Source organism: Narcine bancroftii, chromosome 11 (assembly GCF_036971445.1).
Source record: "Narcine bancroftii isolate sNarBan1 chromosome 11, sNarBan1.hap1, whole genome shotgun sequence".
Classification (NCBI taxonomy): domain Eukaryota; kingdom Metazoa; phylum Chordata; class Chondrichthyes; order Torpediniformes; family Narcinidae; genus Narcine; species Narcine bancroftii.
In genome coordinates this window covers 6,954,721-6,972,133 of record NC_091479.1, presented here as the reverse complement: position 1 = coordinate 6,972,133, position 17,413 = coordinate 6,954,721, and the positions used below count along the sequence as shown (strand labels likewise).

The 17,413-nt window shown below is 42.4% G+C and overlaps 1 protein-coding gene across 7 annotated transcripts in view; it reads left to right on the top strand.

Annotated features, from left to right (window-relative positions):
• myo9aa (myosin IXAa) overlaps nucleotides 1–17,413 on the top strand; it is a 176,910-nt gene that overhangs the window by 74,395 nt on the left and 85,102 nt on the right. For 6 of the 7 annotated variants that reach the window (XM_069902409.1, XM_069902410.1, XM_069902403.1 and 3 more), the window contains exons 7-11: nucleotides 1,881–1,981; nucleotides 4,734–4,860; nucleotides 5,891–5,980; nucleotides 11,377–11,490; nucleotides 12,116–12,250. In XM_069902409.1, the coding sequence (XP_069758510.1) occupies nucleotides 1,881–1,981; nucleotides 4,734–4,860; nucleotides 5,891–5,980; nucleotides 11,377–11,490; nucleotides 12,116–12,250 (567 nt within the window). The remainder of the gene's footprint in view (nucleotides 1–1,880; nucleotides 1,982–4,733; nucleotides 4,861–5,890; nucleotides 5,981–11,376; nucleotides 11,491–12,115; nucleotides 12,251–17,413) is intronic. The other variant, XM_069902406.1, reaches the window with a different exon arrangement.

The following is a 17,413-nucleotide window of genomic DNA, read 5'->3' as shown; positions in this document are numbered from 1 at the left end:
AGCAGGAAATTGATGATGTTTTGAAGACTTGTATAATGGTGGCAGTTGGAGAAGGTCACCTATTCGTCAGGCTCCCATTCCCAATTTTTTTCATCCACTGACTCTTCCTTGAAGTCTTAAAAATGTGGAATTTGGGTGATGGTAGTATTTGTTTCCAAAATAAAATTTTATTCACAATAAAACTATCTACAGAAGAAAGTGCTTAGTCTTTTTATATTCTTTGTGTCATGTTTCTACCATTTAATTATATAACCTTCCATCATTATCGCAAATATGGTCCCTTCAGTTATTCCCCCTTCAGTTCTTTGATGGGCTTTCCCACCAGTATTAGACCTTCAATGCTCAGTAGTGGAAGACCCAGGCCTGTGGTCCTTTCCAACAAAGCTGCATCAAACCTCAGCATGTACTCCTGCAGCCTGCAATTCACTGGTTGGTAGCATTCCCTCACTGATATCTCATAGCACTGCAAGTCCAGGTTTCGAGGTCCAGTCAGCTCAAACCGAAGTTTGAGCCTGCAACGTCCCAGTCAGCTGCACATGCTACATTTCCTATCCCTCATGGAAAAAATCTTTTAGACATTAGGGTTAGATCTTTGACCTCGTCTATCAGGCACTAGTCAGCATATAAGTCCTTATCACTCAGTGTCTACAGGACATTAATAGATACCTTGGATGGTTTCCGGAGTAGACCATTCAGATCATCTGGCAGAATGCCTCATCAGGATAGCTCCAGAACAAGCACCAGGACCTGGCATAGCGAGCACCCACAGGAGTACTGCCTTCCTGCGTAACTGGAATATCACCCCAACACATGTTGCCCTTGAGATGTTTGATGGGAGGAGACTGTTGCCAGGCTCTTGACAGACTTTCCAAAGAATGTGTGGAGAAGGATGCAAGTCACAGTTCATCCCTAGCAGCAACGTAACAGAAGACTCTCCGATTTACAGGCTGTTCCCAGGGGCACATGGAAGGTAGACATCCAGTGCAGAGGGAAGATGAGTGAAAGAAGCAGTTTAACATAAACTGCAAAGTTTATTGTAGCCAAACTAGAGGAAATGGGGTTAAGGGTGAAAGGGGAAAAGTTTAGGGGGAAACTTCTTCACAAATAGAGTAGTGGGTGCTATCAGCTGAAGTGGTGAATGCAGGCTCAATTTTAACATTTAAGAACAATTTGGACAGGTACGTGGATGGAACAGGTTTTGAGGACTTTGGACTGGGTGCAGGTCAGTGAGACTAGGCAGAATAGGTTTGGCACAGACGAGAAGGGGTGTTTTCTGTGTTGTAATGTTCTATGGTTCCACGATTCAAAGCCCAATAATATTGTGATATTTTATCTGTCCTCGTTGTGAACATAGGAACATAGGAAGTAGGAACAGGAGTAGGCCAAAAATGGCCCATCGAGCCTGCTCCGCCATTCAATACAATCATGGCTGATCTAATTTATGACCTAACTCCACCAACCTGCCTTCTCCCCATATCCCCTAATTCCTCTATCATGTAAAAATTTATCTAACCGAATTTTAAATAACCTTTGCACTTGATGTTAAACACAACTTGTGTTTAACAACAAGGTTCTTGCTCAAATGAAAGCCACTTTCAGGTGATGGTGACTCATGTATGAAATAGAGTGGGAGGAAGGAGAGAGGGACCGCCAGCGTGCAGAGGTGACTCTGGAGCAGGAGAGAGCGCTGCTCAGGGAGCCTGAAGAGGGCGCACAAAATCAATGAACCGGTGCGGACTCGAAAGGCCAACATGGCCTGTTTCCGCTCCGTGAATGGTTATATGGTTATATGGAAAGAGCCAATGTCTTAGAAGTTTGAACATTGATCTTAGAATTTCTGTGTAATGATTCCTAACTCAAAGTTATTTGATCTAATTTAGCAGGACGGTTTTACAGTTGAGGGAGAAGATCTGAAACATGACTTCGAGCGCTTACAATTGGCAATGGAGATGGTTGGATTCTTGCCTAAAACTCGAAATCGGTGAGTTGATTGGTCAGAAATATGCAACATGATTGTGTATTTTTGAGGCAAACCTTGAGCTGCCTAATAATATTCCATGTGAATGTGTTTCTGACTGGAGAATTCAGAAGCTAAATGGTGGATCATTTCTTGTAGAGAAACAAGAAAGACTGCAGATGCTGTGATTGTAATAAAAACACACAGAAATGCTGGAGGAACTCGTCTGGTCTTGCAGAGACCATAGGAGGCAAAGATCTATCACTGACATTTTGGGCCTGAGCCCTTCTCCACATAATCTAACAACTGCTCTTCTAGTGTGGGGTCTAACTCCATCGCTTTCATTGCAGATTTTGGTTTTTCAAAATGGGAGTAAAAAGGGATGTTATCCAGTGTTGTTTGGTTTTTTAATGTTTTCAATTTTATTTATTTCTGTTTGACAATGGTTACCACAATGCAGTTACAGCGCCAGTGATTGGGGTTTGAATCTGGCACTGTCTGTCAGGAGTTTGTATGTCCTTCCCATGACGGGTGGGGGGGGGGTTTCCTTCCACCCTTCAGAACGTACTGAGATGCAGGTCATTTGGGTGTAATTGGGCAGCATGGGTTTGTGGACCGAAATGCTCTGTTACCTTGCTGTATGTCTAAATTTAAAAAACTGCACAGTATACCCTGACTGCTGTCTGCTGAGTGTGGACAACAGTCAGTGTGTTCTTGGCACCAGAAAGCCCAGTTAACGTCATACCATCGAACTCAAGGCTGGGTAGAATTGCAAGATTGTTCCGCCTAAATAATTGCTGGCACAAAGCAACTGCAGGCAGTGATACTGGGCAAGGAGCCAGATTTATGAAAATTGGAATTCATGTGAGAGTGCTCCACATGGGGCTTTGACCAGGAAGTGAACTTTTGCAAATGTATTTACTGTTTTTGGAAGAGTTGGGTTGAACTAAATCAGTGAAATAGAAGCAAAGCTTCTCTGATGGAGGAGCAAATAATCATCTCTGGAAGAAAGGCCGACTACTAGACGTACTTGGTGGCTTGGGCACCATATGTGGCAAGAGACAATTTGATGACCTGTCATTCTGATATTGGTTCCATTTACAGTACTGGGAACATAATGCCTGTGTGAGAAAGAAGATGAGGAGTTAAAAGTTGTGCAAGGAATTATAGACAAAAAAATGTTACAGTGGTGGCAGTTGCCACTGAGCTCAATGTGACTTCTACTTTGTTGTGCCATGAAGGTTATTGGTAGACAATAGACAATAGGAGCTGGAGTAGGCCCTTCGGCCTGTCGAGCCAGCACCGCCATTTTACAGATCATGGCTGATCACTACCATCAGTACCCCTTTCCAGCCTTATCCCCATAACCCTTAACTCCTTTGCCCACTAATTGGTCGTACAAAAATTAATGTAGAATAGATGCAAATTTTCTCTATTTTAATTCAGTTTGATGTAAACATAGTGAGATATGAAATTAAAGCATGATAATATTTTCTGAGAAAGACTGAAATGTATGATGTATAAAAGGCTTTTAAATACTAGGAACAAACAATAGAATTCATTAGATATCAAACATTAAATCTTATATATTCATAATTTGTGATTGTAGATTTTGACCTAGAAATCTTTTTTTAACTATTAAATTGGTACCAGTGACTTAGGAATATGAACAGAATATTTGTTGGTGAACGTGTATGGAAAAAATAAGTCTGATGCAATATTATTTATCCTCCTTGGCTCATCCTAATTTGTAAAGCTGAAATGGTTGAAGAAGTAAATGGTGCTAAAGTTGAGTTCAAACCTATAATTTTCACATGAAAGACACTGTTTATCATCCTGGTTCAGAAAAAAGGCTTTGCTTTATTTGGCCTGGATAAATAATTATTGCTCAAAGGACATTCTTGTGTGTAAATAAGTCCATAACAAATTGCAGAAGAAGACCAGATGAGCCCTCGGGTCATTCTACAATGTCATGGTGGATTAGATCTTGGCCTCAGCTCCACTTCCATGCATGTTTTCATGATTTTTTGGCTTCTTTACAGTATAAAAGTCAGCCTATCTTGGCCTTGAATGCATTCATTGATTTGTTCTCTAAAGCTGCCTGGAGAGATAATTCCAAAAATTTACAGTTCTCTTGGAGAAGAAATGTCTTCGTCTTGGTCTAAAATTGAATTGATTGTGTATTGTTCATTATTGTCATGTGCACTGAAATTCAGTGAAAAACATTGAGTGCCATCCAACCCATAGTGCAGCAAGCTCAGGCAAAAAGCCAAGGTGCAGTAGGTTGTGTTACAGAGAAACTGCAGATAAGAAGGTCAAGGGCTGTAATGTGGTAGGGTTTTGGTCACGCTGGAGTCGACTTGTCCTTGACTCCAGTGGCACAGTTTTTCAAACTCCTGTACCTTCTGCCTGACGTGACCAGGTTGAGATAGGCCCTTTATTATGCCGGTGCTTTCCCGAGACAGCAGCGTGATGGTCTGGGCCGCATTGACAACTCTGCAATTTCTTGTGATCTTGGGAGAGGAGTTCCCGGACATGTCGGTGAGCCTTTATTCTGAAACTCTGCCAGCTGTTCTCGGTTCCAAAATGTCGCTGTCAGGATTGATTTAAAAAAAATTCCTTTCTTGATGAATTATGTTTGCAAAGATTTATCCCTACGTTAGATGGGCTTTCATAGACAAACAATTTCTGCAGGAGGGCATTTTTGGATTCAGAGACAGTAGAATGTCTTGAACGCCATTAAAATGATTTTAATTGAAACATGTTTCATTTGCAGAATATTTTCTCTTCTGTCTGCAATATTGCATCTTGGGAATATAAAATACAAAAAGAAATCCTACCGCGATGATTCCATCGACATCTGCAATCCAGAAGTGTTACCCATTGTCTCTGAACTTCTGGAGGTAGGATCATTAACTCAAAGCCAAAGCAGAATTGAGCTGCAGTTTTCATGTGCAGAATTGCTCTCGGATATGTCCTTTATTTGACCTCTGAACATTTTTTTGTTGCCCTACAAAGTTCATGAATCCTAATTCCATGCAATGGTTGAAAAAAGTGGGCTGTATTCTTTGAATGTCAAAAGAACAACTTGTGTTTATTTTGCACTTCTCCTGTAATTTATCCCAAAGTGTTTCATGAGAGTCCAAATAAAACAAAATTTAGCACATTGTGTTCAGCTAGATTTGGTGACGTTAGCTATGTTGAGTTTGTTTTTAGGCTGAGAGGAGGGTAACATTTGCAGAAGAGAAAGGAATTCCAGAAGTTTGGACTTTTGCGACTGAAGACGTGACATTGATTGGTGAATTAGCTCCAATTGGGATGTGCAAAAAGCTAGTACTGGATGAGTGCAACATTGGTATTTTGTACTGAGTTTCTGCTCATCTCAAGATTCAATTTGTCGTCGTGCGATAAAGACAGTGCAATATTACACGGAATCTGGTTTTGTCTGCCTGAAGCAGTCCGAGAAAGACAAGTAAAAGAGAATCCCGTCCCCCCCCCCCCCCCCCACTCATCAGAGTCACTGAGTGTCCATGGATTTGCCTCCAGTGCTCCCTCAGCAACACAGAGTCTAATCCAAGCTATCAGCAGGCCCGAGCTCCAGGTCTGAACCTCCGACGTGGTCAGGAGACCTTCAGCGCCCTTGGCACCTCCTCGCATCCCATCTCAAACCCTTGAGTAGAAAAGGAATCACTCTGTATTTTGATTGCAAACAAGATTTTCGATGTGTAGTTGGAGATTAGGTTAATCTCTAAAGTTGGGAGAAAGATAAACTATGTCAAATCCACCCTGATCAAAAAACAAACTACAAATGTAAAGTGGAGAAATTACCAAAGACGGCTCAAGTTTGTAATAATAACTCAAATACCATGATCTCTGTCAATAACGAAGTCTGCAATATAGTACTTGCTTTGATATGCAATGTTCTTAAATTAGGTTAAAGAGGAGACGCTGTTTGAAGCTCTGACCACCCGGAAGACTGTGACAGTTGGAGAAAGACTTATCCTTCCCTACAAATTGTCCGAGGTAACATAAAATACAATTTCACATTTTGCCTTAATTAAACCATAATACAGACAGTGTATGAAGTTAAAAGAAGTTTAAAATCGACATTTCATTGCAACAATCTTTATGGTTTGAGTTTCCTTTGCACCCGGAAACTGAATTTTCATTGACCTTTCTGAGATTGCCGTCTTTAATTTCCTGGTCTGTACCTTTAATTATTTGAAAGGAAAGGGAGAATTAGTTGCTGATTCTTGTAATTTTTTGCAGGAATTTGTCCTGTTCTTTCTTCCTCATGTCATATTGACATGTAAACTCCAAGCATCCTTTGCATCAATGTTGGCTCAGTTGGTTTGACTCCAAATTGGGAACAAAATGAACAATTGCACTTATAATTCTGCTGGAGAGGGGAATGAGTTAAAGGGGACTTGGGTAACAATTTCACACAGGGTATGTGTGTGAGAGGAAACTGTAAAGACGGGTGTCATTAATTTATGTTGAAAATAGGGTAAGTTCAAAAACATGTGGGCCAAACTCTGGCAAGTGGGACTACCTTAGATTAGCCACTTGATTGGCATGAACGTGTTGCCAACGGGTGTGTTTCTGACCTGTATCCCAAGGTGGCACGATCTTGCATTTTACATCTCTGAAGTGAATCTTGGGCGAATTGACAGGGAAAAAAATTTGCAGATGCTGGGTTAATGAGAAATCTTTCCAATTTGAAATACAATTTCAGTTTTTATGCCCAATATATCATTTAATAGAATGAGTGGATTAAGTTGGAAGTTGGAATAGTACTTTAAGGTCTTTTAGAGGAAAGGAGCCACATCTAAAGGAAGTGACCACAGCTCTCAAGTGCTGCCTGGAGGTTAGAACTTTGGCTGTATGCTCACTGAATTCTTCATGGCAATTCAAGATGGAACTAAGATATCAGTGCTTCTGAACAGAATTTACAGAAACCCATTGATTTTTGTTGTGTGTGCCAAGCAGATTGATGAGCTGTTGTCGTTTTTATGTTGGATGCAACACTGCAACTTGAATTGCAAATACTGGAAGACAGATGACACCAATGTCATGATTTTACAGCTCCGAAACAGGCCCTTCATGCCAACTCATTCATACCGTCCATGTGTCGACCAGATCTAGTTCTATTTGCCTGTGTTTGGCCTGAGTTCCTCAAAACACTTCCTGATCATGGCCTTGTCTGAATGTCTTTTGCAACATCGTACCTGCATCAAACAACGTTCTCCATCAGCTCATTCCATTTTAATGTTTGCGTGCTTTTCAAAAAAAAGTTAAACCTCAGGTTCCCTTCAAATGTTTTCCATGCCTTCTAATTTTAGATTCCCCTACCCTGGGAAAAGGACAATGATCTTATCTCTGCCCCCTCATGATTTTGTATCCGTCTAAGGTCACCCCTCAGCTCTGAGGTTCCATGGGGAAAAAGACCCAATTTCTCGTCTCCTTTTAACTCAAACCCCCAGTCTTGTAAATCTTCAATGCATTATTTCTAGCTGACTGACATGTTACCAACAGCTAGGTGACTAGAACTGCAGACAACTGTGGTCGCACTAATGTCTTGTGCATGTTTAACATGATGTCCCAGCTCTGATACTCAGCACTCTGACTGATGAAGGCGAATGCCACCTTGTCTACTTGTGTTTCCAAATTGGTTAAACTATGTACCTTTACCCTAAGGTCTCTTTATTCAACAACTTTCTCCAGAGCTTTGTCACTTATTGTGTTAGTTCTGCTCTGGTTTAACCTCCGAAAGTGCCACCTTGGATTTATCCAAGTGAAATTCCACCTGCTGTTCATTGGACCCCTCCCACTCGTAATCTTAGATAACCTTCAGTATCCACAACATCACCAGTTTTGGTGTCGCTAACGGCATTCTCATCCAAATTATTGATATGGATGATGAACAGTGGTGGACCCAGCACTGATCCCTGTGGCACACCACACCACTGGTTACAGACTTTTGAACTGGGAAAAAAATAACCCTTCCCTGCTACTCTCTGACTCCTTCCACCAAACAACTTTTGCATCCAATTGGTGAGTTACCCCAGATCCCATCTGACCTGACCTGACCTATTGGACCAGACTACAATGAGGGATGTTGTCGAAGGCCTTACTGCAGTCTGTACTGGGGTTCTACATCTTTTATGCATTAACAATTCATGTCATGCTTTGTAAAATGTGAGCAGGGCAACAGAGCAATCAAAGCCTTTTCAGTTCAAAAGCTGCCGTTAAATGAATAATTAATGTGAAATGTGGTGGATTTCTGCAAGGTTCTTTGCTTTGGATCTTTCCTCCTGTGTTTGATTCTGTGCTATTGATAGCATAGACAAATAGCTCTTCTCTTCCTCTCGCACTTCAGTTTTAAAGTGCTTATTATCAAGATCCTGATTGCTTTGTCTTGTCATGATCAAACAGTAAGAATGACTCTTGTGTAATCTTTTACATTGTCAGTTATATAATTGTTCAGTAATTATTGAGATTTCATTGTTTTCCTAAGGTTAACTCAGCAGGTTTCATGAGTCACTTGGTAAACACTTTGAACGCCCATCGAATTAATGTTGGGAATAGAGGAACTTTTTCTGTTATGGATGAAATATTTAAAGTGGCATGGCTACCACTGTGCGATTCCTGCACCGTCTGTAAGGAGTCTGTATGTTCTCCCCACATCTGCGTGGATTTCCTCTGGGTCAAGATCAGGATTCAATTTATTGTCATAGTAATAAAACAGTCAGGAAATTTCTTTTTGCCTGCTGCAAGGCAGACCGATTTGCCACTGGCAGGAATTGCCCAAGCGCCTCCACAGTCAGACAGTTGAGAGAGAAGCAGAGTCCTCCCAGAATCACTGAGCATCTTTAGATCCACCTCCAGCACTTACGCAGCCACAGAGAGTCCAGTCCAAACCTTGGGCAACCTGAGCTCCAGATCCGAACTTCCGACGCAGTCAGCGCCCTCGCCATCTCCTCGCATCCCAGTTCTGATACCTGGTACTCCTCCAGCCAGTTTGAGCCAGTCACCAGCAGCCCACAGCTTCCATGGGTTCCTCCCCTCGAGTCGCCAGCAGCCCACTGCACGCACTGGTCCCTCAGCCGCAGAGCCCCCTCGCTGGTCCACCACCATGGTCGCTGCCCCTGTGGGTCATCTCCTCCGCTTCTTCCGCTTCGACGGTGCGTGAACTTTCTGTCCTCTTGTGGCCTGCTCCAGCCCTCCTGCTTCCCTGCCGGTTAATAGGCTTTGCCATCTTTGGCACAGACTCGCAGTTGCGGAATTTCAATGAAAGTCACCATCGGCTCCCTCAAAGGGCCATTCAAATTGGGTGGTTGGACCCCGCGGGACCGCTGCATCTCCACAAGTCCACACCAGCGGCAGCGCTGCCATCTTCAAAAGATCTGGTTTACTCCCCACTGTCCAAAACAGATGGGGTTGTTGGTTAATTTGGGTGGCACAGGTTAAAATTTCTGGAATCGTCTTCGACTATGCAGTAAATAAAACTTAAATGTGAAATGCTGGAAAGTTTTAAGCTGGATTTTGGTGCGTCTCTCAGATGGGAAACAGCTGAAGTAAAATGGTAGCATTCCTTCCTGTCAGTGCAACAGCAGGCATGGCTGGGTTGTATTAGCTCTTATCACGTGTTTGGTTTCTGAATGAGGTGTTACAAATTTGATGTCCATTTATTGGAACTTCATTAAGAAAGCTAGGCTTCAAGACTTTTTTTCTTTTATCAGATAATATGCAAAAATATTTGTTGGAAAATACTGGAGGAAATCCTTAAAAATAATCTGAATTAGAAAGCATATCATGTGAAAAATACATGGTGGTAATGAAAGAGAAAGAAGTTATGATTTTGGCTGCAGACTTCAGTGAAAACCCAGAGGTTTTTCCCTTTACATGCGATCAGAGCTCTGACATGCTGCGGCTTTAGATTTCTGACATCCGCATTTTTTCTTTTCATCTCGTTGCGAGCAAATTTTGGAATATTTAATTTATCATTTTGAATATATTTAACAATCAACAATTATACCAAATACCCAACATTAATGGAAATCCTCCCTCCACCCTTTCCCCTCGACACAAGTCCTATTAAACAGAGAAAAAAAATGAAACACAAAAAGATCATCTAACTGTCAGTGCACAACAATAAAACATGGAGACCACAGGGTTAAAGTCTTTACACAGGTCGACTGGCGAGGCGGTAACGTTTGGAACCCTACATTGGCGCCAGTGAGGTACCTATATGCTCTCAAGAAGACTGCCAGATTATAAAAAAAAAAAAGAAGACTGCCAGATTAAATTTGACACTCTTAACTAACTGTTAACATTCCAATTAATTTGCCCTTGATTTTTTTAAAGCATGCAAACGTGTTTTGTATTTTTCATAAGAAAAGGTTTTCATTTCTTAATCACTTATTTAAAATTGTTATCAAACCCTTGTCAAAGACTTGGAGCTTTTTGTATTTTGTGCCTGGCTGAATGTGGCCAGCTGGTCCACATTTGTTATGCATTCATACTTCCAGTTTATCTCAGAATACCTTATGATGTTTCACTGCGAGTCTGTTGAGTTCTGCTTCTGGCCAGAAGAGGCAGCCAACACCATGGGGCGGCGTGTGCCAGCGATCGGGACCGGGGTTCAAATCCTGTGCTGTCTGCAAGGAGTTTGGACGTTCTCCTTGTGTCTGCTTGGGTTGCCTCTGGGGGCTCCCCTCCCACCAATGGGAACGTACCGGAAGTTATAGGTTAATTGAATGTAATTGGGTGGCGCGGGCTTGTGGGCTGAAAGGGCCTGTTACTGTGCTGTTTGTCTACATTTAATTTTTTTAAAAATTAAAAAAAAAAGAAATGACATGAAATGCAGTGAATTAGCTTTTGACTGGCTGATTTAGTTGGACATTCCCAGATTTCTTTGATTAGTGCTATGAGCCTTCTACCACCAGTAAAAATAGTCGACTCACTCAAGGCTTGCTGTCTTTTCTCAAAGGCGACACTTCTGCCAACATGGTAACCTCACTTGACTGCATTACAGTTGGCCTTGATTAAGGGCTTGTCTGGAATGCAATTGAACCCATAGTCTTTTGGCTCTGGTATGATTCCTTCCAATGTGTCAGGACTGATGTTTTAATAAACAGATCAGTCAATATGCCAGCTTAGTCAGAAGGGAGTATTTCTTTTAAAGAACTCATTAGTTCAAGCTTTAAAGTGTCTGATTAATTGTCAGTTTAACAGCTGATGCATGCAAACTGTTGAACAAGACTGGAGCTACAGAAGCATTTTTTCTATTTTAATTCTCTTAACCCAAATGTAAAAAAATTAAAATCAGCTAATGAATGATCTGAAAAGTACCGTCATATAATTTTCAATTCATACTCTAAACATGGCCCATCATTGATTGTTTCTTTCTATTGCAGGCAATAACTGTACGAGACTCTATGGCAAAGTCATTGTATGATGCCCTTTTTGACTGGATTGTGTTCCGAATTAACCATGCTCTTCTCAACAATAGAGACCTGGAAGAGCACAAGGTGAGTCGCATTGACAATTTGGTAGATTCATTTTCAGGAGGCAGTTGGCCAGATTATCATTATATGTAAATAAAGTTCAAAATATATTTAACTGCTTCCATGTTCTTTTCCTCAATATATCAAAGTGCAGTAAAACCCTTGGTATCTGGCACCTCCAAGGATTGGCAGATGCCAGATGAGCGAGTTTTCCGGTTGCTTGAGACTGCGTGATGCGTGAATGGAGAAGTGATGACGAGGCGGGCCATATTTTTTTACTTCTGTGTTTTTTTTTACACATTTATTTTCCACAATTATTTTTGCCATTTGCTTGAGGTTGTTGCTAGAATTCTGGATAACGGATTTTTCTGTATATACATTCTCAGTGAGAATGTGGACATTGTAAATATTACGCAACCCTGCATGTTTAGAAATTGCTGATTTCACTGTCTGACCTGCTGGGTTTCTCCAGCATTGTGTTTTTACTTCAACTACGGTGTCTGCAGACTCTCGTGCTTGACTTAAAAACAGGAAATGCTACTTGGTCAGACTCAGCCTGTCAGGCACTATCTGTGAGAAGAGAAACTGGGTTAACCTTACAGGTCTATAAATGCCATCAGTTGCCAATAAAAGAAAACTTTTTTTGTAGATTCTCTCAATTGGTGTATTGGATATCTTTGGCTTTGAGGACTACGAGAATAACAGCTTTGAACAGTTCTGTATTAACTTTGCTAATGAGCAACTTCATCACTACTTCAATCAAGACATCTTCAAACTGGAACAGGTAAAATTGAGTTCATGATCCTCATCTCCCAGATCCAGATTTATCACCAGACTTCATATGTGACGTCTCATACAACCCTGAGATTCTTTTTTATTCAAGACGAGGCACAATTATCTTAAGTGGGCAGTGCAAAAAATACTAATTCAACAAGTCAACCAATAAGAAATGTAAGCAAACTGACTCTTGATTTTTTTTCCCCCTCTCTGTCTTGCACAAAGTGCACGAATCCTTAAATGAGCCCCTGATTGGGTTTGTGGTTGAGGAGTCTGATGGCGGAGGGGGAGCAGCTGTTCCTGAATCTGGGGGTGTGGGTCTTGTGGCACCGACACCTCCCTAACGTCAGCATTCCCTGTAGATGTTCTTGATGGCGGGGAAGGTTTCGTCTGTGATGTCCTGGGCTGGGTCCACTACCCTTTTTCAGGGGTTTACGCTCAGGGGTATTGGTGTCCCCATACCGGGTGAAAAGCTGTTGTGAGTGAAGCTCATTACCAGCAAACTGAGCATGCAAGCCAGGAATCATAATCAGTTATTCTGCCCCAGAACCAGTCTTGGAGAAACCCATAGCCAAGCAAGGCTGCACCATTGCCCAACAGTTTTCTTGTCTTCCTTGCAATAGCAATGTCTCTCACAACCAGCAAACTTTCTGTGGGAGTGGAGCTAATGTTCAGAATTAATGTGGAACTGTTCAATATTTGATGATGAAGTACCAGAACCAGGGTCACCTGAAAATTGATAGTCGAGCTTGACATTTGGGTTTAGACAATAGACAGTAGGTGCTGGAGTAGGCCAATTGGCCCGTCGAGCCAGCACTGCCATTCAGCGGATCATGGCTGATCTTTCTCTTTCCAGCCTTATCCCCATAACCCTTAACTCCCCTGCCCACAAGAGCCTTATCTAACTCTCTCTTAAATCTATCCAACAAATCTTCCCCCACTACCCTCTGTGGCAATGTATTCCACAGATCCACAATTCTCTGGGTTAAAAAAAAAGTTTCCTCATTTCTGTCTTAAATGGCCTTCCCTGTATTCTTAAAATATGCCCTCTAGTCCTAGTGCGCAAAAGCCATACTTTTGAGTTATCATTACCTCGTCCTTTGAGACATCTGAAAGTTCAGCTTTGCTCTCGACACTTGCTCGACCAAGGTCTTCTGCTAACCAGCTCTTACTCCACCGCAGTGCCGTATCTCGGGAGTTGCCCTAGGTGCAGGTAGATATGATGAACTTCATCATTGCCTTCGAATAAGAGCAGACACCTCTTGCCACTAGAAAGATCTCTCCAGCAAAGCCTCTGAAGAATTCTCCAAATTCGTAGGATTAGTGAAACAGTCATTGTCACTCCCAGATCAATATTCTTAGCATTGAGGCCTTATTTAAGCTCAATTGGTGCCATTGGGAAGGCCATGTAAAATGTTCAATGATCTTTTCCTTGAAATACAATATCCCCCTTCTTCCTGGAAAGCTCTGGCCCGTGACTGATTGAAGTCAAAGGAGCAGTATTTAGAATGGTCTTGAGAACGTAAGAGTGGTTGCATTAGGAGTATACAAAAGTTCTCTTTGTCAGCACAGAACACCTCATAAATTGCACTCCTTGTCAGGGATCCTTCGCTCAGACCCACGAAGGGTCTGTTCTTCTTTCACCCACCACAGAATCCAGGAGTGCAGGATTTCTTCGGGATTTTCTGAGAAGAAGATCCAAAACTGGGAATAGCACTTCAGATAATTTTAAAAATATGAAATAAGACTGGTATCGTTTGAAATTGATCCGGAAAAATCCAGATTGTCACCAAACTCACCTGAAGTCTTTTTGGTAAACAAAGCAGTCATCCTGTCCTGTCTGACTCACGAAAATAAACAGTGAATAGAGAATGAATATTAGTTATTGAAGAATGGCAGTTGATCTCATTGAGATGTGTAAACTTCTTACCATCTTGACTGGGTGGATGGATGTGGGCATGATGTTTCCCAGAGATGAAATGTTCAGAACCAGGGGAGTCAGGATCAGATTTATTGTCAGAATATATGTATGACCATCACGTACAGCCCTGAGGTTCTTTTTCCTGCGGTATGGGGACACCAATACCAAGAGTTCAAACTCCCTCCTGCATGCTGACTCATCAGCCCTTTTTGTATTGTTTTCCTTTCTTCTGTGCTCACATACGAAGAGGGTGACTTTATTGTTGCATACCTGAAGATTGTGTCACGGCAAAGAAACCGCTGACATTTCAGGTTCTTGATTTTATGTCATGAGCTGCGTTCTTTGAAGTCAAATATTACAGAAACCCTTCTGTCTATTCTGGTCAGCTGGTCCTGCTTTGTAGGCCCGTAATGCTAGTCAATCTGAATGAATTCATTCATCAGGCAGCATTGCATGAGGTGCAGTCATCCGCTCCTTCAATTAAAACAGAGGCATGCCCACAGCTCTCAAATGTAGACTGCAGTAAATTTTAACCAGGAGGTCTTGCATGTTTTTTGGACTAAATTTAATCGTTTACATTTAGATATACAGCACGGTAACAGGCCCTTTCAGTCCTCAAGCCCATGCCATCCAATTAACTTACAAGCCCTGGTACATTTTGAACAAAGGGAGGAAACCGGAGGCCCTGGGGGAAAACCCACGCAGACACGAGGAGAAAGTACAAACTCTTTACAGACAGCGTGGGATTCGAACCGTGGTCCCAGTTATTGGTGCTGAAAAGGTGTTGCACTAATTGCTATCCAACCGTGCTGCCCCCAGAATTGAAAATGTCTGAGAGTAACTTTAGAATTGTTTTTCTTTGCAATGATCTGCACCATGTTTTACAGAGAAAATATTCATTCATCAAGAAAATCTTGATGGTTGATCTTTGCATCTCTCATGAACTAATAGTAGAAAAAAAACTTTAAAAGATGCTTGGAGGACTCAGAAGCTTGGGTTGCATTGGTGGAGAGAGAAATTGTTGATGTTACAGGTCTGTGACCCTTCATCAGAACATGTGTTGAGTCTTTCCAGCAGTTTGTGGACTTGTTTTTGGTCCATTTTCCTTTGAGTAGCACCAGAACTTTCAATCTGCTTCAGCATGATGCTGAACCAAGCCATGAAAGACCCCAACAATGAAGACGCTGTTTACATCTGGTACCGCACGGATGGCAGTCTCTTCAATCTGAGGCGCCTGCAAGCTCACACCAAGACACAAGAGAAACTTGTCCGTGAACTACTCTTTGCAGACGATGCCGCTTTAGTTGCCCATTAAGAGCCAGCTCTTCAGCGCTTGACGTCCTGCTTTGCGGAAACTGCCAAAATGTTTGGCCTGGAAGTCAGCCTGAAGAAAACTGAGGTCCTCCATCAGCCAGCTCCCCACCATGACTACCAGCCCCCCCACATCTCCATCGGGCACACAGAACTCAAAACGGTCAACCAGTTTACCTATCTCGGCTGCACCATTTCATCAGATGCAAGGATCGACAATGAGATAGACAACAGACTCGCCAAGGCAAATAGCGCCTTTGGAAGACTACACAAAAGAGTCTGGAAAAACAACCAACTGAAAAACCTCACAAAGATAAGCGTATACCCACACTCCTGTTCGGCTCCGAATTATGGGTCCTCTACCGGCACCACCTACGGCTCCTAGAACGCTTCCACCAGCGTTGTCTCCGCTCCATCCTCAACATCCATTGGAGCGCTTTCATCCCTAACGTCGAAGTACTCGAGATGGCAGAGGTCGACAGCATCGAGTCCACGCTGCTGAAGATCCAGCTGCGCTGGATGGGTCACGTCTCCAGAATGGAGGACCATCGCCTTCCCAAGATCGTGCTATATGGCGAGCTCTCCACTGGCCACCGTGACAGAGGTGCACCAAAGAAAAAGTACAAGGACTGCCTAAAGAAATCTCTTGGTGCCTGCCACATTGACCACCGCCAGTGGGCTGATATCGCCTCAAACCGTGCATCTTGGCGCCTCACAGTTTGGCGGGCAGCAACCTCCTTTGAAGAAGACCGCAGAGCCCACCTCACTGACAAAAGGCAAAGGAGGAAAAACCCAACACCCAACCCCAACCAACCAATTTTCCCCTGCAACCGCTGCAACCGTGTCTGCCTGTCCCGCATCGGACTTGTCAGCCACAAACGAGCCTGCAGCTGACGTGGACTTTTACCCCCTCCATAAATCTTCGTCCGCGAAGCCAAGCCAAAGCACCAGAACCACACTGTATGTCATCATCTTGCATATATCTCTAGGAACTAGACTTTCAGATGATTAATTTGAAACACAATTCTCAATATTTCATAATTATTCAGAACTCCCAAGAGTCACAGTTAATAGCCCCTGCTGAAGGTTTGAATCTGCCCCCTGGTGATGAATTGATAACTTCATGTTACTTGAGAGATTTTGCAATAAAAGGTAAAGGTTCCATTATTGGAACGTAATTACCTCATTCAGAATGTCACATGTATGAAATTCTTGAACTTTTGACCACCATAAGGTGGACAGAGAATCGCCACTTTGTCCAGCGCCCCTCAGAAACCCACAGCACCTGGTTTTCCCGGGCGGTCTCCTCCCCTCCAAGTACCGACCAGGTACTGAGCCTGCTTAGCTTCTGAGATCAGACAATCTCAGGCATATTCAGGCTATTAGGCCTCTGCTGTTGTGGCATGTCCTGTTCCGATCACAATATTATACTCTGTGCTCTCCCTCCTTTACCCAGGGTGCAGGGCAATAATGTTGTCATCACAGGTGCTCCAACTTCAGCTGAGAAAGCTCAAATGAGGGTGTGTATTTAAATGGGAAAATTAATATGCTTGAGAGTGTGTTTTTCAGGTTCTGTCACACTCATTTTTTCAATATTTAAAAATCATGATTTTAAATCATATAATCTTGAAGTCAGTAATTTGGTGACCAATGATTTGGTGTGCATTTTAATGTAAAACTAATGCTTTTGAGGGTTATTTTCTAGGTTCTGTGTCTCTCATTTTTGCTTCATTCAAAAATTATGATTGAAATGATTTGAAACCATTTCAAGTCGAGTTTATTGCCATCAGATTGTACAAGTACCGCCCGGTGAAACTGTTCTCTGGTCCCCGGTGCAAAACACGCAGACACACAACCAGACTTGACTCACATACAGACAAACAATACATATGCAAGACAAGTAGTCATAGATATAAATAAATAAATAGTTTTTAATGA